This window comes from Rhinichthys klamathensis, unplaced genomic scaffold (assembly GCF_029890125.1).
Source record: "Rhinichthys klamathensis goyatoka isolate OS25496 unplaced genomic scaffold, OSU_Roscu_1.1 h1tg000797l_1, whole genome shotgun sequence".
Classification (NCBI taxonomy): Eukaryota; Metazoa; Chordata; class Actinopteri; order Cypriniformes; family Leuciscidae; genus Rhinichthys; species Rhinichthys klamathensis.
Genome location: NW_026607191.1, coordinates 103634 through 125000, shown reverse-complemented (window position 1 = coordinate 125000; position 21367 = coordinate 103634). Strand labels below are relative to the sequence as shown.

Sequence of the window (21367 nt, the reverse complement as noted above, 5' to 3'; positions counted from 1 at the left end):
TGCGATTAGACTAATGGCTTAAATTAACAACTACTAATGGACTAGAAAAAACTGTAGTCAGTAGCTATGGCCGTCTGGGTTGAGTAGTGTCCTGCACCCACTAGTAGGAAAATATATAAAAAATATATATGCTGTCTGAATAATTTTTGGTTTGACTGTATACTGAAATATTTATGTTAGGCAGGTCAAAATGAATAAGAATGTTTATTGAAGTGATTTCAGTCAGATCTGATGTGTGTGTGTGTCCCTCAGCCTCAGAGGAGCTGACGATCGCTGGCATGACCTTCACTACCTTTGACCTGGGTGGCCACGCTCAGGGTGAGTAGATGATCCACGCCTCACTGATGTGTGTGTGTGTCAGACCCTCTGAGCTCACAGGTGTGTGTGTGTGTGTGTGTGTGTGTGTGTTCTCTACAGCTCGACGCGTGTGGAAGAACTACCTCCCAGCCATTAATGGCATCGTGTTCCTGGTGGACTGCATAGACCACACCAGACTGGCGGAGTCCAAGACAGAGCTAGACGTGAGCTTCATCCTCTCACACACTCTCACACACTCGCTGTGTGCCGCCAACACCGCTTCATCCTGTCACACACACTCTCACACACTCACTGTGTGCCGCCAACACCGCTTCATCCTGTCACACACACACTCTCACACACTCGCTGTGTGCCGCCAACACCGCTTCATCCTGTCACACACACACTCTCACACACTCGCTGTGTGCCGCCAACACCGCTTCATCCTGTCACACACACACTCGCTGTGTGCCGCCAACACCGCTTCATCCTGTCACACACACACACGCTGTGTGCCGCCAACACCGCTTCATCCTGTCACACACACACTCTCACACACTCGCTGTGTGCCGCCAACACCGCTTCATCCTGTCACACACACACTCTCACACACTCGCTGTGTGCCGCCAACACCGCTTCATCCTCTCACACACACACTCTCACACACTCGCTGTGTGCCGGCAACACCGCTTCATCCTGTCACACACACACTCGCTGTGTGCCGCCAACACCGCTTCATCCTGTCACACACACACTCGCTGTGTGCCGCCAACACCGCTTCATCCTGTCACACACACACTCTCACACACTCGCTGTGTGCCGCCAACACCGCTTCATCCTGTCACACACACTCGCTGTGTGCCGCCAACACCGCTTCATCCTGTCACACACACACTCGCTGTGTGCCGCCAACACCGCTTCATCCTGTCACACACACACTCGCTGTGTGCCGCCAACACCGCTTCATCCTGTCACACACACACTCGCTGTGTGCCACCAACACCGCTTCATCCTGTCACACACACACTCGCTGTGTGCCGCCAACACCGCTTCATCCTGTCACACACACACTCTCACACACTCGCTGTGTGCCGCCAACACCGCTTCATCCTGTCACACACACTCGCTGTGTGCCGCCAACACCGCTTCATCCTGTCACACACACACTCGCTGTGTGCCGGCAACACCGCTTCATCCTGTCACACACACTCGCTGTGTGCCGCCAACACCGCTTCATCCTGTCACACACACACTCACACACTCGCTGTGTGCCGCCAACACCGCTTCATCCTGTCACACACACACTCTCACACACTCGCTGTGTGCCGCCAACACCGCTTCATCCTGTCACACACACACTCTCACACACTCGCTGTGTGCCGCCAACACCGCTTCATCCTGTCACACACACTCGCTGTGTGCCGGCAACACCGCTTCATCCTGTCACACACACACTCACACACTCGCTGTGTGCCGCCAACACCGCTTCATCCTGTCACACACACACTCTCACACACTCGCTGTGTGCCGGCAACACCGCTTCATCCTGTCACACACACTCGCTGTGTGCCGCCAACACCGCTTCATCCTGTCACACACACTCGCTGTGTGCCGGCAACACCGCTTCATCCTGTCACACACACACTCTCACACACTCGCTGTGTGCCGCCAACACCGCTTCATCCTGTCACACACACACTCGCTGTGTGCCGCCAACACCGCTTCATCCTGTCACACACACACTCTCACACACTCGCTGTGTGCCGCCAACACCGCTTCATCCTGTCACACACACTCGCTGTGTGCCGCCAACACCGCTTCATCCTGTCACACACACTCGCTGTGTGCCGGCAACACCGCTTCATCCTGTCACACACACACTCTCACACACTCGCTGTGTGCCGCCAACACCGCTTCATCCTGTCACACACACACTCTCACACACTCGCTGTGTGCCGCCAACACCGCTTCATCCTGTCACACACACTCTCACACACTCGCTGTGTGCCGGCAACACCGCTTCATCCTGTCACACACACACTCTCACACACTCGCTGTGTGCCGGCAACACCGCTTCATCCTCTCACACACACACTCTCACACACTCGCTGTGTGCCGGCAACACCGCTTCATCCTGTCACACACTCGCTGTGTGCCGGCAACACCGCTTCATCCTGTCACGCACACACCCACACACTCGCTGTGTGCCGCCAACACCGCTTCATCCTGTCACACACACACTCTCACACACTCGCTGTGTGCCGGCAACAGCGCTTCATCCTGTCACACACACACCCACACACTCGCTGTGTGCCGCCAACACCGCTTCATCCTGTCACACACACACTCTCACACACTCGCTGTGTGCCGGCAACACCGCTTCATCCTGTCACACACACACTCTCACACACTCGCTGTGTGCCGCCAACACCGCTTCATCCTGTCACACACACACTCGCTGTGTGCCGGCAACACCGCTTCATCCTGTCACACACACTCGCTGTGTGCCGCCAACACCGCTTCATCCTGTCACACACACACACTCTCACACACTCGCTGTGTGCCGCCAACACCGCTTCATCCTGTCACACACACTCTCACACACTCGCTGTGTGCCGGCAACACCGCTTCATCCTGTCACACACACTCGCTGTGTGCCGCCAACACCGCTTCATCCTGTCACACACACTCGCTGTGTGCCGGCAACACCGCTTCATCCTGTCACACACACACTCTCACACACTCGCTGTGTGCCGCCAACACCGCTTCATCCTGTCACACACACACTCTCACACACTCGCTGTGTGCCGGCAACACCGCTTCATCCTGTCACACACACTCGCTGTGTGCCGCCAACACCGCTTCATCCTGTCACACACACTCGCTGTGTGCCGCCAACACCGCTTCATCCTGTCACACACACTCGCTGTGTGCCGCCAACACCGCTTCATCCTGTCACACACACTCGCTGTGTGCCGCCAACACCGCTTCATCCTGTCACACACACTCGCTGTGTGCCGCCAACACCGCTTCATCCTGTCACACACACACTCTCACACACTCGCTGTGTGCCGCCAACACCGCTTCATCCTGTCACACACACTCGCTGTGTGCCGGCAACACCGCTTCATCCTGTCACACACACTCGCTGTGTGCCGCCAACACCGCTTCATCCTGTCACACACACTCGCTGTGTGCCGCCAACACCGCTTCATCCTGTCACACACACTCGCTGTGTGCCGCCAACACCGCTTCATCCTGTCACACACACTCGCTGTGTGCCGCCAACACCGCTTCATCCTGTCACACACACACTCTCACACACTCGCTGTGTGCCGCCAACACCGCTTCATCCTGTCACACACACTCGCTGTGTGCCGCCAACACCGCTTCATCCTGTCACACACACTCGCTGTGTGCCGCCAACACCGCTTCATCCTGTCACACACACACTCTCACACACTCGCTGTGTGCCGCCAACACCGCTTCATCCTGTCACACACACTCGCTGTGTGCCGCCAACACCGCTTCATCCTGTCACACACACTCGCTGTGTGCCGCCAACACCGCTTCATCCTGTCACACACACACTCTCACACACTCGCTGTGTGCCGCCAACACCGCTTCATCCTGTCACACACACTCGCTGTGTGCCACCAACACCGCTTCTTGTCACACACACACACACATTAATAATAAATTATTAATAATTGTGTAAAGTGAATGTATGTTTTTTTACAATATTGTCATCCACATCCTGTCCAGTGCTGTCCTCCAATCAATGTGCCGTTTAAAGCAATGCAAACTAATATAGTGAATAAGGCGATGTCCATTTAAACATTATGTGCAAATACAGGGTTCAAATATACACTGCAAAATGTAAAACAACGCTTTACTTAATTTAAAATATAGGTTCAAATTATACTTTAAAATGTAAAATAAGGGTTTAAATGTAAACTGCGCTGCACTTGTTCACTGAAGTCTGAGTTTAACAGAGACTCACTTTCTGTCAGGATGAGTCTTAATGTAAAATGGAAATAACATATAAGAATATAAGTGTGATATATAAGTTAAGTGCTGAGGTGTGTCGTGGTGTCCCAGCAGAAGTGATGTCGAGCGCTGTGATGTGTTCAGTGCAGGGCTAACCCTAACTCGAGCCCTGAGCTGGTGTGTGTAATGCACCTGTGTGTGTGTGTGTGTGTGTGTGTGTGTTGGCCTCAATAACAGGCACTCATGACAGACGAGACCATCGGGAACGTGCCTATCCTGATCCTCGGCAACAAGATCGACAAGCCCGAGGCCATCAGCGAGGAGAAGCTGCGCGAGATCTTCGGGCTGTACGGGCAGACCACAGGCAAGGTACAGTCGCGCACACACACACACACACACACACACACACACACCACACACATCAGGACCTTCATCTTCAACCCCTCATCTTTCCACTAGCGGCGTCAAAATCACCTGACAGCCTAAAAATTATACTCTGGGGTCCGACTGAGCGAGCGCATAATCCTTCTTGACAAAAAAAAAAGAGTATAATTTTAGGGCTTCAGGTGATTTTGACCCGCGATGGAAAGATGAGGGTTGAAGATGAAGGTCCTGATGTGTGTGTGTGTGTGTGTGTGTGTGTGTGTGTGTGTGTGTGTGTGTCTCCACAGGGCACCATCGCAGTGAAGGATCTGAACACGCGGCCGCTCGAGGTCTTCATGTGCAGTGTGTTGAAGAGACAGGGTTACGGAGAGGGCTTCCGCTGGCTCTCACAGTACATCGACTAGAGGAACACACACACACACACACACACACACTTCAACTGCTTTCTCACATTACTTCTTCCCCAAATCAGAAGCCAGCAGTGATTCTGCACACGGCTCATTCACCACAACACGTCAGGTTTATAAACTCTGTAATTGGATGTTCATCAGTTAATGATTCTTCACGCCTCCTCGCCCCGAGAGCACTCGCTCGCATCACATCCTGCGCACAGGAAGTGCTCTGACCTCTGCTGCGTGTCACTTCCTGTCGGACGAGGCTTTGAGATGAAGCAGTGGCTGCTGATTGGCAGTCCGCTGATGGCCATCTTCATATCTGTCTATTGTTTGCCCAAACTCACACTGCCACTTCCAGAAGCTCATTCCCATTGGCTGTCAGCCGATCCCGACCAATCCATGTTGTGTTTTAATGAGGCGTAATTGGAGATGGTGAAGCTGTGTGACATCACTGATTATATGCTAATGTCGAGTAACACACACACACACACACACACACACACACACACACACACACACGTTTAACAGAGCTTGCCTTGATCAGAAGCATCGGGACAGCTATTAATCGGTGACATGGACAAATGTAATTTATGTAAATGCCGTATATGGATTTTTTAAAGCTGTCCTTGAATAGCTCTTAATTTGAGTGAGAGGGATGACAACATTATGCATGCCTTGTTCCATGATTATTATTAATCATTTTTGTTAGTGTTTTTTGTAAGGAAACACAAATAACATAGTGTAAGCATCCAGATGCCCGGGCTGTGTGTGTGTGGCGTCGCGGTGGAACGGCACATGCGTTACTCGGAGCTGTCCCAGCATGCATCACTGCCGTTCCCCGCTCCATCTGTGACGGGTCAGCTGTTTCCATCAGAACCTGTAATAAATGTTTGTAATTAAAGCAAGCCATCTTCAGTTCACTTCTTTTGCTGAATGAAATAAATATTTTGGATGTCAGTTTTTGGTCATCTTTATACACACACCCACACACACACACACACACACACAGAGAGAGAAGAGGAACTTCACATGTAAACCCACCACGCCTCACACACACGAGTGAACATTAGCCCATCTTCTGCTGTGAGACGTGCATCACATGACTGATCACAGCTGACCTCACTGCCGCTGTTCTGGAGCAACTACTAATGCTCTTAATACTTGCTTTTTTCTTCAGTTGATCTTTTCTATATAAATAGTTTGAATGCTAGGTAGCAATAGCAATTAAGCTAGCTTTGAAAGCATAAGATCCCACCTTAAGCCACAGCTCCTTTAAAACATGACCTCACCCAACCAGGGGTGTGTTTCCCGTACAGCGCTGTAACTCGCTGCTTTACTACTATAGCTAGTGGATTCTTCAACGATGCATCGTACTACCAGAGGCCGTCTACGGAGAGCGTTGCCACTCCCTATTAAGTCCTGTTGTACCGAATTTTGGTTGTAGTTCCACCAGAGTTCCACTGGGGGCGATCGCCCGAGTGCATGAGTGAATGGGAGTCTATGGAGCTAAATGGCTAAATTAGTCTCTTTCACCCGATTGCCGTTGAGAAATCTCAGATTTGATTCTAAGTTTTGCAAGTTCAACATGGGTTATAGGTCGAAAGTTGAATGAACGAGTACTTATGTCCTTTTGATTTCTTACAGGTTGAGTTGTTGTTGCCCATAACACGCTAGCATTCTGCTAATGAACGCTGATTGGTCAGTGAAGGACTGATCACGACCAGAGACACCGCTAGATGGCATCGTGGCATCCGAAGCGGGACCAGAATGTTAAGGCGGACTTCAACACGTTCACCTGTGTCAGCTGTGTCAGTCACCTGTGTCAGTCAGCTGTGTCCCCTGTGTCAGTCAGCTGTGTCAGTCCCCTGTGTCAGTCCCCTGTGTCAGTCACCTGTGTCAGTCACCTGTGTCAGTCAGCTGTGTCACCTGTGTCAGTCACCTGTGTCAGTCAGCTGTGTCAGTCAGCTGTGTCAGTCAGCTGTGTCAGTCCGCTGTGTCAGTCAGCTGTGTCAGTCAGCTGTGTCCCCTGTGTCAGTCAGCTGTGTCAGTCCCCTGTGTCAGTCCCCTGTGTCAGTCCCCTGTGTCAGTCAGCTGTGTCAGTCAGCTGTGTCAGTCAGCTGTGTCAGTCAGCTGTGTCAGTCACCTGTGTCAGTCAGCTGTGTCACCTGTGTCAGTCACCTGTGTCAGTCAGCTGTGTCAGTCATCTGTGTCAGTCAGCTGTGTCAGTCAGCTGTGTCAGTCAGCTGTGTCAGTCAGCTGTGTCAGTCACCTGTGTCAGTCATCTGTGTCAGTCATCTGTGTCAGTCATCTGTGTCAGTCATCTGTGTCAGTCATCTGTGTCAGTCATCTGTGTCAGTCAGCTGTGTCAGTCATCTGTGTCAGTCAGCTGTGTCAGTCAGCTGTGTCAGTCACCTGTGTCAGTCAGCTGTGTCAGTCAGCTGTGTCAGTCATCTGTGTCAGTCATCTGTGTCAGTCAGCTGTGTCAGTCAGCTGTGTCAGTCAGCTGTGTCAGTCACCTGTGTCAGTCACCTGTGTCAGTCACCTGTGTCAGTCACCTGTGTCAGTCACCTGTGTCAGTCAGCTGTGTCAGTCACCTGTGTCAGTCACCTGTGTCAGTCAGCTGTGTCAGTCAGCTGTGTCAGTTAGCTGTCAGTCAGCTGTGTCAGTCAGCTGTGTCACCTGTGTCAGTCACCTGTGTCAGTCATCTGTGTCAGTCAGCTGTGTCAGTCAGCTGTGTCAGTCAGCTGTGTCAGTCATCTGTGTCAGTCAGCTGTGTCAGTCAGCTGTGTCAGTCACCTGTGTCAGTCAGCTGTGTCAGTCACCTGTGTCAGTCAGCTGTGTCAGTCAGCTGTGTCAGTCACCTGTGTCAGTCAGCTGTGTCACCTGTGTCAGTCAGCTGTGTCAGTCCCCTGTGTCAGTCCCCTGTGTCAGTCCCCTGTGTCAGTCAGCTGTGTCAGTCAGCTGTGTCAGTCAGCTGTGTCAGTCAGCTGTGTCAGTCACCTGTGTCAGTCAGCTGTGTCACCTGTGTCAGTCACCTGTGTCAGTCAGCTGTGTCAGTCATCTGTGTCAGTCAGCTGTGTCAGTCAGCTGTGTCAGTCAGCTGTGTCAGTCAGCTGTGTCAGTCACCTGTGTCAGTCATCTGTGTCAGTCATCTGTGTCAGTCATCTGTGTCAGTCATCTGTGTCAGTCATCTGTGTCAGTCATCTGTGTCAGTCAGCTGTGTCAGTCATCTGTGTCAGTCAGCTGTGTCAGTCAGCTGTGTCAGTCACCTGTGTCAGTCAGCTGTGTCAGTCAGCTGTGTCAGTCATCTGTGTCAGTCATCTGTGTCAGTCAGCTGTGTCAGTCAGCTGTGTCAGTCAGCTGTGTCAGTCACCTGTGTCAGTCACCTGTGTCAGTCACCTGTGTCAGTCACCTGTGTCAGTCACCTGTGTCAGTCAGCTGTGTCAGTCACCTGTGTCAGTCACCTGTGTCAGTCAGCTGTGTCAGTCAGCTGTGTCAGTTAGCTGTCAGTCAGCTGTGTCAGTCAGCTGTGTCACCTGTGTCAGTCACCTGTGTCAGTCATCTGTGTCAGTCAGCTGTGTCAGTCAGCTGTGTCAGTCAGCTGTGTCAGTCATCTGTGTCAGTCAGCTGTGTCAGTCAGCTGTGTCAGTCACCTGTGTCAGTCAGCTGTGTCAGTCACCTGTGTCAGTCAGCTGTGTCAGTCAGCTGTGTCAGTCAGCTGTGTCAGTCACCTGTGTCAGTCACCTGTGTCAGTCACCTGTGTCAGTCAGCTGTGTCAGTCAGCTATGTCAGTCACCTGTGTCAGTCACCTGTGTCAGTCAGCTGTGTCAGTCAGCTGTGTCAGTCACCTGTGTCAGTCAGCTGTGTCAGTCACCTGTGTCAGTCAGCTGTGTCAGTCACCTGTGTCAGTCAGCTGTGTCAGTCAGCTGTGTGTCAGTCAGCTGTGTCAGTCACCTGTGTCAGTCAGCTGTGTCAGTCAGCTGTGTCAGTCAGCTGTGTCAGTCAGCTGTGTCAGTCAGCTGTGTCAGTCAGTCACCTGTGTCAGTCACCTGTGTCAGTCACCTGTGTCAGTCACCTGTGTCAGTCACCTGTGTCAGTCACCTGTGTCAGTCAGCTGTGTCAGTCAGCTGTGTCAGTCAGCTGTGTCAGTCAGCTTGTCAGTCAGCTGTGTCAGTCAGCTGTGTCAGTCACCTGTGTCAGTCACCTGTGTCAGTCACCTGTGTCAGTCATCTGTGTCAGTCATCTGTGTCAGTCAGCTGTGTCAGTCACCTGTGTCAGTCACCTGTGTCAGTCAGCTGTGTCAGTCACCTGTCAGTCATCTGTGTCAGTCATCTGTGTCAGTCATCTGTGTCAGTCAGCTGTGTCAGTCAGCTGTGTCAGTCACCTGTCACCTGTCAGTCAGCTGTGTCAGTCAGCTGTGTCAGTCAGCTGTGTCAGTCACCTGTGTCAGTCACCTGTGTCAGTCACCTGTGTCAGTCACCTGTGTCAGTCAGCTGTGTCAGTCAGCTGTGTCAGTCACCTGTGTCAGTCAGCTGTGTCAGTCAGCTGTGTCAGTCAGCTGTGTCAGTCACCTGTGTCAGTCACCTGTGTCAGTCACCTGTGTCAGTCACCTGTGTCAGTCACCTGTGTAAGTCACCTGTGTCAGTCACCTGTGTCAGTCAGCTGTGTCAGTCAGCTGTGTCAGTCAGCTGTGTCAGTCAGCTGTGTCACCTGTGTCAGTCACCTGTGTCAGTCACCTGTGTCAGTCAGCTGTGTGTCAGTCACCTGTGTCAGTCAGCTGTGTCAGTCAGCTGTGTCAGTCATCTGTGTCAGTCAGCTGTGTCAGTCATCTGTGTCAGTCAGCTGTGTCACCTGTGTCAGTCAGCTGTGTCAGTCAGCTGTGTCAGTCAGCTGTGTCAGTCAGCTGTGTCAGTCAGCTGTGTCAGTCACCTGTGTCAGTCACCTGTGTCAGTCACCTGTGTCAGTCAGCTGTGTCAGTCAGCTGTGTCAGTCAGCTGTGTCAGTCAGCTGTGTCAGTCAGCTGTGTCAGCTGTGTCACCTGTGTCAGTCAGCTGTGTCAGTCAGCTGTGTCAGTCACCTGTGTCAGTCACCTGTGTCAGTCACCTGTCTCAGTCACCTGTGTCAGTCAGCTGTGTCAGTCACCTGTGTCCTGTGTCAGTCACCTGTGTCAGTCACCTGTGTCAGTCACCTGTGTCAGTCACCTGTGTCAGTCACCTGTGTCAGTCAGCTGTGTCAGTCACCTGTGTCAGTCAGCTGTGTCAGTCAGCTGTGTCAGTCAGCTGTGTCAGTCAGCTGTGTCACCTGTGTCAGTCACTTGTGTCAGTCAGCTGTGTCAGTCAGCTGTGTCAGTCATCTGTGTCAGTCAGCTGTGTCAGTCATCTGTGTCAGTCAGCTGTGTCAGTCACCTGTCACCTGTGTCAGTCAGCTGTGTCAGTCAGCTGTGTCAGTCACCTGTCACCTGTGTCAGTCAGCTGTGTCAGTCACCTGTGTCAGTCAGCTGTGTCAGTCACCTGTCACCTGTCAGTCAGCTGTGTCACCTGTGTCAGTCAGCTGTGTCAGTCAGCTGTGTCAGTCACCTGTGTCAGTCACCTGTGTCACCTGTGTCAGTCACCTGTGTCAGTCACCTGTGTCAGTCAGCTGTGTCAGTCACCTGTCACCTGTCAGTCAGCTGTGTCACCTGTGTCAGTCAGCTGTGTCAGTCAGCTGTGTCAGTCAGCTGTGTCAGTCAGCTGTGTCAGTCACCTGTGTCACCTGTGTCAGTCACCTGTGTCAGTCAGCTGTGTCACCTGTGTCAGTCAGCTGTGTCAGTCACCTGTCAGTCAGCTGTGTCACCTGTGTCAGTCAGCTGTCACCTGTGTCAGTCAGCTGTGTCACCTGTGTCAGTCAGCTGTGTCAGCTGTCAGTCAGCTGTGTCAGCTGTGTCCCCTGTGTCAGTCACCTGTGTCAGTCAGCTGTGTCAGTCACCTGTGTCAGCTGTGTCCCCTGTGTCAGTCACCTGTGTCAGTCACCTGTGTCAGTCACCTGTGTCAGTCACCTGTGTCAGTCAGCTGTGTCAGTCAGCTGTGTCAGTCAGCTGTGTCAGTCAGCTGTGTCAGTCAGCTGTGTCAGTCAGCTGTGTCAGTCAGCTGTGTCAGTCACCTGTGTCAGTCACCTGTGTCAGTCACCTGTGTCAGTCACCTGTGTCAGTCACCTGTCAGTCATCTGTGTCAGTCATCTGTGTCAGTCAGCTGTGTCAGTCAGCTGTGTCAGTCACCTGTCACCTGTCAGTCAGCTGTGTCAGTCAGCTGTGTCAGTCAGCTGTGTCAGTCAGCTGTGTCAGTCAGCTGTGTCAGTCAGCTGTGTCAGTCAGCTGTGTCAGTCACCTGTGTCAGTCACCTGTGTCAGTCACCTGTGTCAGTCACCTGTGTCAGTCACCTGTGTCAGTCACCTGTGTCAGTCACCTGTGTCAGTCACCTGTGTCAGTCAGCTGTGTCAGTCAGCTGTGTCAGTCAGCTGTGTCAGTCAGCTGTGTCAGTCAGCTGTGTCAGTCAGCTGTGTCAGTCAGCTGTGTCAGTCAGCTGTGTCAGTCACCTGTGTCAGTCACCTGTGTCAGTCAGCTGTGTCAGTCACCTGTGTCAGTCACCTGTGTCAGTCAGCTGTGTCAGTCACCTGTCAGTCATCTGTGTCAGTCATCTGTGTCAGTCAGCTGTGGTGTCAGTCAGCTGTGTCAGTCAGCTGTGTCAGTCAGCTGTGTCAGTCACCTGTGTCAGTCACCTGTGTCAGTCACCTGTGTCAGTCACCTGTGTCAGTCACCTGTGTCAGTCACCTGTGTCAGTCAGCTGTGTCAGTCAGCTGTGTCAGTCACCTGTGTCAGTCAGCTGTGTCAGTCAGCTGTGTCAGTCAGCTGTGTCAGTCACCTGTGTCAGTCACCTGTGTCAGTCACCTGTGTCAGTCACCTGTGTCAGTCACCTGTGTAAGTCACCTGTGTCAGTCACCTGTGTCAGTCAGCTGTGTCAGTCAGCTGTGTCAGTCAGCTGTGTCAGTCAGCTGTGTCACCTGTGTCAGTCACCTGTGTCAGTCACCTGTGTCAGTCAGCTGTGTGTCAGTCACCTGTGTGTCAGTCACCTGTGTCAGTCAGCTGTGTCAGTCAGCTGTGTCAGTCATCTGTGTCAGTCAGCTGTGTCAGTCATCTGTGTCAGTCAGCTGTGTCACCTGTGTCAGTCAGCTGTGTCAGTCAGCTGTGTCAGTCAGCTGTGTCAGTCAGCTGTGTCAGTCAGCTGTGTCAGTCACCTGTGTCAGTCACCTGTGTCAGTCACCTGTGTCAGTCAGCTGTGTCAGTCAGCTGTGTCAGTCAGCTGTGTCAGCTGTGTCACCTGTGTCAGTCAGCTGTGTCAGTCAGCTGTGTCAGTCACCTGTGTCAGTTACCTGTGTCAGTCACCTGTGTCAGTCACCTGTGTCAGTCAGCTGTGTCAGTCACCTGTGTCCTGTGTCAGTCACCTGTGTCAGTCACCTGTGTCAGTCACCTGTGTCAGTCACCTGTGTCAGTCACCTGTGTCAGTCAGCTGTGTCAGTCAGCTGTGTCAGTCAGCTGTGTCAGTCAGCTGTGTCAGTCAGCTGTGTCAGTCAGCTGTGTCAGTCAGCTGTGTCACCTGTGTCAGTCACCTGTGTCAGTCAGCTGTGTCAGTCAGCTGTGTCAGTCATCTGTGTCAGTCAGCTGTGTCAGTCATCTGTGTCAGTCAGCTGTGTCAGTCACCTGTCACCTGTGTCAGTCAGCTGTGTCAGTCAGCTGTGTCAGTCACCTGTGTCAGTCACCTGTGTCAGTCACCTGTGTCAGTCACCTGTGTCAGTCAGCTGTGTCAGTCACCTGTCACCTGTCAGTCAGCTGTGTCACCTGTGTCAGTCAGCTGTGTCAGTCAGCTGTGTCAGTCACCTGTGTCAGTCACCTGTGTCACCTGTGTCAGTCACCTGTGTCAGTCACCTGTGTCAGTCACCTGTCACCTGTCAGTCAGCTGTGTCACCCGTGTCAGTCAGCTGTGTCAGTCAGCTGTGTCAGTCAGCTGTGTCAGTCAGCTGTGTCAGTCACCTGTGTCACCTGTGTCAGTCACCTGTGTCAGTCAGCTGTGTCACCTGTGTCAGTCAGCTGTGTCAGTCACCTGTCAGTCAGCTGTGTCACCTGTGTCAGTCAGCTGTCACCTGTGTCAGTCAGCTGTGTCACCTGTGTCAGTCAGCTGTGTCAGCTGTCAGTCAGCTGTGTCAGCTGTGTCCCCTGTGTCAGTCACCTGTGTCAGTCAGCTGTGTCAGTCACCTGTGTCAGCTGTGTCCCCTGTGTCAGTCACCTGTGTCAGTCACCTGTGTCAGTCACCTGTGTCAGTCAGCTGTGTCAGTCAGCTGTGTCAGTCAGCTGTGTCAGTCAGCTGTGTCAGTCAGCTGTGTCAGTCAGCTGTGTCAGTCAGCTGTGTCAGTCAGCTGTGTCAGTCAGCTGTGTCAGTCACCTGTGTCAGTCACCTGTGTCAGTCACCTGTGTCAGTCACCTGTGTCAGTCACCTGTGTCAGTCACCTGTGTCAGTCAGCTGTGTCAGTCACCTGTCAGTCAGCTGTGTCAGTCACCTGTCACCTGTCAGTCAGCTGTGTCAGTCACCTGTCACCTGTCAGTCAGCTGTGTCAGTCACCTGTCAGTCACCTGTCAGTCAGCTGTGTCAGTCACCTGTCACCTGTGTCAGTCACCTGTGTCAGTCACCTGTGTCAGTCACCTGTGTCAGTCACCTGTGTCAGTCAGCTGTGTCAGTCACCTGTCACCTGTCAGTCAGCTGTGTCACCTGTCAGTCAGCTGTATCACCTGTCAGTCAGCTGTGTCACCTGTCAGTCAGCTGTGTCACCTGTCAGTCAGCTGTGTCACCTGTGTCAGTCAGCTGTGTCAGTCACCTGTCACATGTTAGTCAGCTGTGTCACCTGTGTCAGTCACCTGTGTCAGTCACCTGTGTCTCCTGTGTCAGTCAGCTGTGTCAGTCAGCTGTGTCAGTCAGCTGTGTCAGTCAGCTGTGTCAGTCAGCTGTGTCAGTCAGCTGTGTCACCTGTGTCAGTCACCTGTGTCAGCTGTGTCACCTGTCAGTCACCTGTGTCACCTGTGTCAGTCAGCTGTGTCACCTGTGTCAGTCAGCTGTGTCAGCCAGCTGTGTCAGTCACCTGTGTCAGCCAGCTGTGTCAGTCACCTGTGTCAGTCAGCTGTGTCAGTCACCTGTGTCAGTCAGCTGTGTCAGTCAGCTGTGTCACCTGTGTCAGTCAGCTGTGTCACCTGTGTCAGCTGTGTCAGTCAGCTGTGTCACCTGTGTCAGCAGTGGTGTGTCACCTGTGTCAGTCAGCTGTGTCACCTGTGTCAGTCAGCTGTCACCTGTGTCAGTCAGCTGTGTCAGTCAGCTGTGTCCCCTGTGTCAGTCAGCTGTGTCAGTCAGCTGTGTCCCCTGTGTCAGTCAGCTGTGTCCCCTGTGTCAGTCCCCTGTGTCAGTCACCTGTGTCAGTCCCCTGTGTCAGTCAGCTGTGTCAGTCCCCTGTGTCAGTCAGCTGTGTCAGTCAGCTGTGTCCCCTGTGTCAGTCAGCTGTGTCCCCTGTGTCAGTCAGCTGTGTCCCCTGTGTCAGTCAGCTGTGTCAGCTGTGTCAGTCACCTGTGTCAGTCAGCTGTGTCAGCTGTGTCAGTCAGCTGTGTCAGTCAGCTGTGTCAGTCAGCTGTGTCCCCTGTGTCAGTCAGCTGTGTCCCCTGTGTCAGTCAGCTGTGTCCCCTGTGTCAGTCAGCTGTGTCCCCTGTGTCAGTCAGCTGTGTCCCCTGTGTCAGTCAGCTGTGTCAGTCAGCTGTGTCACCTGTGTCAGTCAGCTGTGTCACCTGTGTCAGTCAGCTGTGTCACCTGTGTCAGTCAGCTGTGTCACCTGTGTCAGTCAGCTGTGTCACCTGTGTCAGTCAGCTGTGTCACCTGTGTCAGTCAGCTGTGTCAGTCACCTGTGTCAGTCAGCTGTGTCACCTGTGTCAGTCAGCTGTGTCAGTCAGCTGTGTCAGTCACCTGTGTCAGTCAGCTGTGTCACCTGTGTCAGTCAGCTGTGTGTCAGTCAGCTGTGTGTCAGTCAGCTGTGTGTCAGTCAGCTGTGTGTCAGTCAGCTGTGTGTCAGTCAGCTGTGTGTCAGTCAGCTGTGTGTCAGTCAGCTGTGTGTCAGTCAGCTGTGTGTCAGTCAGCTGTGTGTCAGTCAGCTGTGTCACCTGTGTCAGTCACCTGTGTCCCCTGTGTCAGTCACCTGTGTCCCCTGTGTCAGTCACCTGTGTCAGTCAGCTGTGTCAGTCAGCTGTGTCAGTCAGCTGTGTCAGTCAGCTGTGTCAGTCAGCTGTGTCAGTCAGCTGTGTCCCCTGTGTCAGTCACCTGTGTCAGTCAGCTGTGTCCCCTGTGTCAGTCACCTGTGTCCCCTGTGTCAGTCAGCTGTGTCAGTCAGCTGTGTCAGTCAGCTGTGTCAGTCAGCTGTGTCAGTCAGCTGTGTCAGTCAGCTGTGTCAGTCAGCTGTGTCCCCTGTGTCAGTCAGCTGTGTCAGTCAGCTGTGTCAGTCAGCTGTGTCAGTCAGCTGTGTCAGTCAGCTGTGTCAGTCACCTGTGTCAGTCAGCTGTGTCAGTCACCTGTGTCAGTCACCTGTGTCAGTCAGCTGTGTCAGTCAGCTGTGTCAGTCAGCTGTGTCAGTCAGCTGTGTCAGTCACCTGTGTCAGTCAGCTGTGTCCCCTGTGTCAGTCAGCTGTGTCCCCTGTGTCAGTCAGCTGTGTCCCCTGTGTCAGTCAGCTGTGTCAGTCAGCTGTGTCAGTCAGCTGTGTCAGTCAGCTGTGTCAGTCAGCTGTGTCATTCAGCTGTGTCAGTCAGCTGTGTCAGTCAGCTGTGTCAGTCAGCTGTGTCAGTCAGCTGTGTCAGTCAGCTGTGTCACCTGTGTCAGTCAGCTGTGTCACCTGTGTCAGTCAGCTGTGTCAGCTGTGTCAGTCAGCTGTGTCAGCTGTGTCAGTCAGCTGTGTCAGTCAGCTGTGTCACCTGTGTCAGTCAGCTGTGTCACCTGTGTCAGTCAGCTGTGTCACCTGTGTCAGTCAGCTGTGTCACCTGTGTCAGTCAGCTGTGTGTCAGTCAGCTGTGTGTCAGTCAGCTGTGTGTCAGTCAGCTGTGTCAGTCAGCTGTGTGTCAGTCAGCTGTGTGTCAGTCAGCTGTGTGTCAGTCAGCTGTGTCAGTCAGCTGTGTCAGTCAGCTGTGTCAGTCAGCTGTGTCAGTCAGCTGTGTCAGTCAGCTGTGTCAGTCACCTGTGTCAGCTGTGTGTCAGTCAGCTGTGTGTCAGTCAGCTGTGTCAGTCAGCTGTGTCAGTCAGCTGTGTCAGTCAGCTGTGTCAGTCAGCTGTGTGTCAGTCAGCTGTGTCAGTCAGCTGTGTGTCAGTCAGCTGTGTGTCAGTCAGCTGTGTGTCAGTCAGCTGTGTGTCAGTCAGCTGTGTGTCAGTCAGCTGTGTGTCAGTCAGCTGTGTGTCAGTCAGCTGTGTGTCAGTCAGCTGTGTCAGTCATCTGTGTGTCAGTCAGCTGTGTCAGTCAGCTGTGTCAGTCAGCTGTGTGTCAGTCATCTGTGTCAGTCATCTGTGTCAGTCACCTGTGTCAGTCACCTGTGTCAGTCAGCTGTGTCAGTCATCTGTGTCAGTCAGCTGTGTGTCAGTCAGCTGTGTCAGTCAGCTGTGTCACCTGTGTCACCTGCGGTGTGTCAGCAGCGTTCTCGAGGCCTCGAGAGAGAAAAGAAAGTGCAGAGCGCGAAAGCACCAGTGACTGAAGGATTGCCGTAAAGCAGTATCTCTTGTCGTACGATGTGTATGACGTCATTGACATTTTAAAAGACTTTTTAAAGGAAATAAGTGACTCTAAAAAATCTAACACCCAGAAATGTGTCATTTGTTTGCATCTCGTTTTGAATACGACATTCAAATTACTAGACAAGAAATGATATCCTGAGAAAAGTGGATTTTGAGGGGTATAGCTCCATAGACCTCCATTCATTCTGCACTCGTCCTGTGAGCGCCCTCATGTGGAGCCAGAGTGGAACTGCAACCAGTTCAGAAGCCGGAAGATTACTGAGAGTGGAAGTTCTCCCCTTATTAGACATTCTCTGATTATACTAAACAGTCTAGCATCTTTACACCTTCAACAATTCAACAGTTTAATCTACAGTAGTTCAACACATGCGATTTTAACACAAGGGACCGTGTTTACTCACATTTGAAATCCCCCGCGGCGCTGATCTCCGTGATGTTTGATAATGACGTATGCTCTCCCGTGGCTTCCTGGGATAGAGGAGTATCCATCGGTTGAGCACTCGAGAATCGGTGCAGAAGCAGTAGGTCATCCGGGAATTTCTCGCCTACTTTTATGAATACTGGTGTTTCGAACATACTACTCCTTTCACGTACCGTTTTCTCCTATTATATAGTAGGAAAGTAGGCATATTCGAACACACTATTAGTATACGCACGTCATGGCTGATACAAATGAAGGTTTTCAAATAAAATATTTTTTATTAAACAATGACAGACAACAAAAATGTGTGCTTGTGTGAGTGTGTGTGAACAAGAAAAACAAAAACCAGGGGCAGGTGATCCATGAAACAGACAGGACTGGTGATGGCCATAACAATCCTAAAGGTCCAGCATTGTTCTCACAAGCCGCTTCACTCAAGACCACAAAACAAACGGAGGGATAAAGTGGGGCAAAGAAACCATAAAGAAAGGCATACAAATTAGATGGTCTGGCACAACTGGGTGCAAAACCCTTAAGCCTTGAATCACTGCCTGACATCAGGACAATTCAGAGGAGGCTAACGGGAAGTGGTGTGAGCAAAACTGTAAAGAAAGAAATATAAATAATTACACTGTGCATGCACAAATGAAGACCAGTATAAGCATCGCAAAGGGCCTCTGATACAATATAGACAGTTGACAATTCTTTCTGATAATATAATTCACATATTAAAGTGTGGCAATAAATTAAATGTAAAAAATATATTAATACTAATTATAAAAAATAAATACTCTAGTACCTGGTTGACCTCTCAGGTGGCTGTATTGTCACATGAGGTTTATCAGCTTTATGTTATGACAAATATTTAAAGATTGGATGTTAATTTACACAGAATAAAAATTAGTAAGTGATGTTTACATAGCCTATAAAATGTTGAAGCCTTGTGACTATACTAATGAAAGATATGTTGCTAATGGAGTTTAACTTGTGTTGAATCCACAAAATTACTTTAAATGTTATTGCCTCCACATGCAACAAAATCCCGTATCAACAGAAGTAGAACTGAATAAAGCATGAATTAATAAATACCAAAAAATTATTTGAGGACAAAATCAATTTTATTCTTTCCTTGCTGTTACTGTATAATTATATACAAAACAGAAAACAGGCTATATGTGTAAACCTCACTATTATTATTTAACACACAACTTGTCAGGTTAATAAATTGAATGACATGTCAAAAAAACAAAACGTTAAATGTAATTATTAACCTGATTTACAACTTTTAATGTACAAGAATCCCCTAGATTTCGGGAAATTTGATTTATGTCCTTGTGATAAAGTGTACAATAACTTGTTTTATGGTAGCCTACCATAATGTGAGCTGTGTTTTGCGGTGTGTACTTTGATCTTCACACCTTTAACCATATTCTTTATTATTCTCAGGTTAGTTAAACGTACAGTATGTAATTTTTGGCCACCAGGGGTCACTCAATCAATCACGCCCCGTTTCCTTGGTTAAAATCGCAATTTTCTCACGATTTACAAATAGTTGGAAACATTGGGGATATTGTAAGTAATCCACTAAACAAAATATATAACATTGGCCTAGTGGGTTTTGGATATTTTGCTGCAAAAATCCTACATATTGTGCCTTTAATAAATAAATAAATAAAGTAAGTCGAGTCACTCAGCATTCAGCAGAGAGAGTGAAAATCTAAACGCAGTTTATTAAAATATAATCCCAGGTCATAGTCCATACCAGGCAGAGGGTCAAGCACATTTTATCAGTCCGAACACAAATACAATCTACAGAGGCAGACGAGAACGAGAAATCCCAAACTCAGGAACAGCTAAATATTAAGAAACCAGGAACTGCTCAAAATGCTGACAAAGGCTGCGTTTACACTTGGCATTAACATGCGACCTGTATCCAGATGTTGTCCACGTACACATTGAAAAGAAACACAAGTGCAAACGCGCTCCTGATTGGACTGTTCTCCGATCAGCATGTCAAGGTTTGTAGGGAGTCGAGGACACATTGTGATCGAATCTCAGTGTAATGTAAACGCAATCCAGCCATCGTGTCTGCATTCACAGGTGGACGTCACACACACACACACACACACACACACACACACACACACACACACACACACACACACACACACACACACACACACACACACACACACACACACACACACACTGTCATTATTCCCCCTCCTCTCTCCAGGAATTGCTGCAAGTAGCTGTGTGGTTTTGCAATGCACAAAAAAGTTGCAGAACCATTCATTTTCTGTAAAGAACACACATTTTTTTTTTCACCACTGGCAACATTCTCAGACCCATACGTTTCTCTGTACCGTTTTCATTACCACCAGTTCAGCTCAACTTTGCACCGGAGCCATCCTTTTTTTTTTTTTTTTTTTTGCGAGACCCTAACCCTGTTATCCATATACAGAAACCACTTGATGTGGACAGGTGTAAACGCACCGTGTCCTGACTGCCTTGTGATCCAATCTGCTTGATCGGATCAAGGTGATCGCATGTTAATGCCGAGTGTAAAGGCAGCCAGAGACTGTGAACCATAACAAACAAGACTTTGTCCTGAATGAAGGCAAAAGGCATTTAAATAGACAGGGTGAAGATTAAATGAAACAAGACACAGCTGAAACTGATAAACTAATGAGCAGGGGGTTCTGGGAAATGAAGTCCAGGAATAACAGAGTCTTTGGAAACAGTGAGGGTAGAGGCTGCCATCTGTTGGAACATGGCACCTGCAGCTGACAGATGCAAATAAAACAATGGAGAATGCAGTTTCCTTTCAAGGGAACTCGAGCTGCGCCGAGACGCGGTGGGAACGCCCCTGCGTGATTGCGTCGTGAAGCACGTGTATAATCAGTCCAATGGAGAGACGAGACGTCATAGGCGGGTGACGTCATCGACCAGAAAACTATAAAGCACACCTGACAACAGACCGTGTTAGCTTCTGAAAGGCCGAAGCAAGTCGATCACAGGCATGCAGGGAGTATGGCAGGAGAACGCAGCGTCTCGTTCCCTGTCAGGGAACCAGGGTTACAGTCGTAACCTGAGACGTTCCCTTTCAAGGGAACTCGAGCTGCGTCGAGACGCGGTGGGAACCCTATACCCACTACGACATATGACAAATGCCTGTTCTGTGTGAAGTCATTGCGCACACTAAGAAGCAAGCACCCTAGACCCGGAGTTGAGCCTAGATCCAAGTCATAGCCTTTGAGGCAGCCATACTCCTAGTATCTTGGTCAGACGCCTCACAGTGCCGCGAAGGAAACGTACTACAGGGTGTCTCCCCAAGGATACACCACTTAAAGGGACATGGTAAGCAGCTAAGGCTGCCATGTACACCTTTAGTGTGGAGGGGGATAGACCTGCGGAGAAACACTCCAGCAGGAACTCCAGCACTGCAACCACAGGGCAGATAACTGGGTCCAGCTGGTGCTCTCCGCACCAGGAAGTAAACAATTTCCACTTCAAGGTGTAGAGTTTCCTCGTGGAGGGAGCTCTGGAGTGGAGGATGGTATCAACCACCTCAGTTGATAGACCTGAACTTATGAGCTGGGCCCCCCCAGAGGCCAAGCCCAAAGTTTCCACAATTCTGGGCGGGGGGAAGGATCATCCCGCTCGACTCAGAAAGAAAGTCCCCCCGAGCGGAATCTCCAGAGGAGAGCCGTCAAGGAGAGACCCTCGGTCCGAGAACTATACTCGGGCCTGCCAACACGGGCTAATAACAGAAGATGGCCCCCGTCCCGGCGAACTCTCTCCAGAACTCCAGGGGAAATGCGTACAGACGTGACTCGGCCACGTCTCCATCATAGCGTCCAGCCCCAGAGGAGCTGGCTGACTGAGTGAGAACCATAGTGGACAGTGTGTGTTCTCTAAGATGCGAAAAGGTCTACTTCTGCTCGACCAAAGTTTTTCATAGGAGCTCCACCACCTCGGGGTGGAGTCTCCATTTCCCATGCCTCAGCCCCTGCCTCGACAGGATGTCTGCTCCTGGATAATGTAA

General features: G+C 50.9%; 1 protein-coding gene across 1 annotated transcript in view; it reads left to right on the top strand.

Moving 5' to 3' along the window:
• LOC130077986 (GTP-binding protein SAR1b-like) overlaps positions 1 to 5105 on the top strand; it is a 7744-nt gene extending 2639 nt beyond the window's left edge. The window contains exons 2-5 of the mRNA XM_056243430.1: positions 253 to 318; positions 418 to 521; positions 4525 to 4656; positions 4959 to 5105. Coding sequence (XP_056099405.1) covers positions 253 to 318; positions 418 to 521; positions 4525 to 4656; positions 4959 to 5075 — 419 coding nt within the window. The 3' untranslated portion in view covers positions 5076 to 5105. The remainder of the gene's footprint in view (positions 1 to 252; positions 319 to 417; positions 522 to 4524; positions 4657 to 4958) is intronic.
• The last annotated feature ends 16262 nt before the right edge of the window (positions 5106 to 21367 follow it).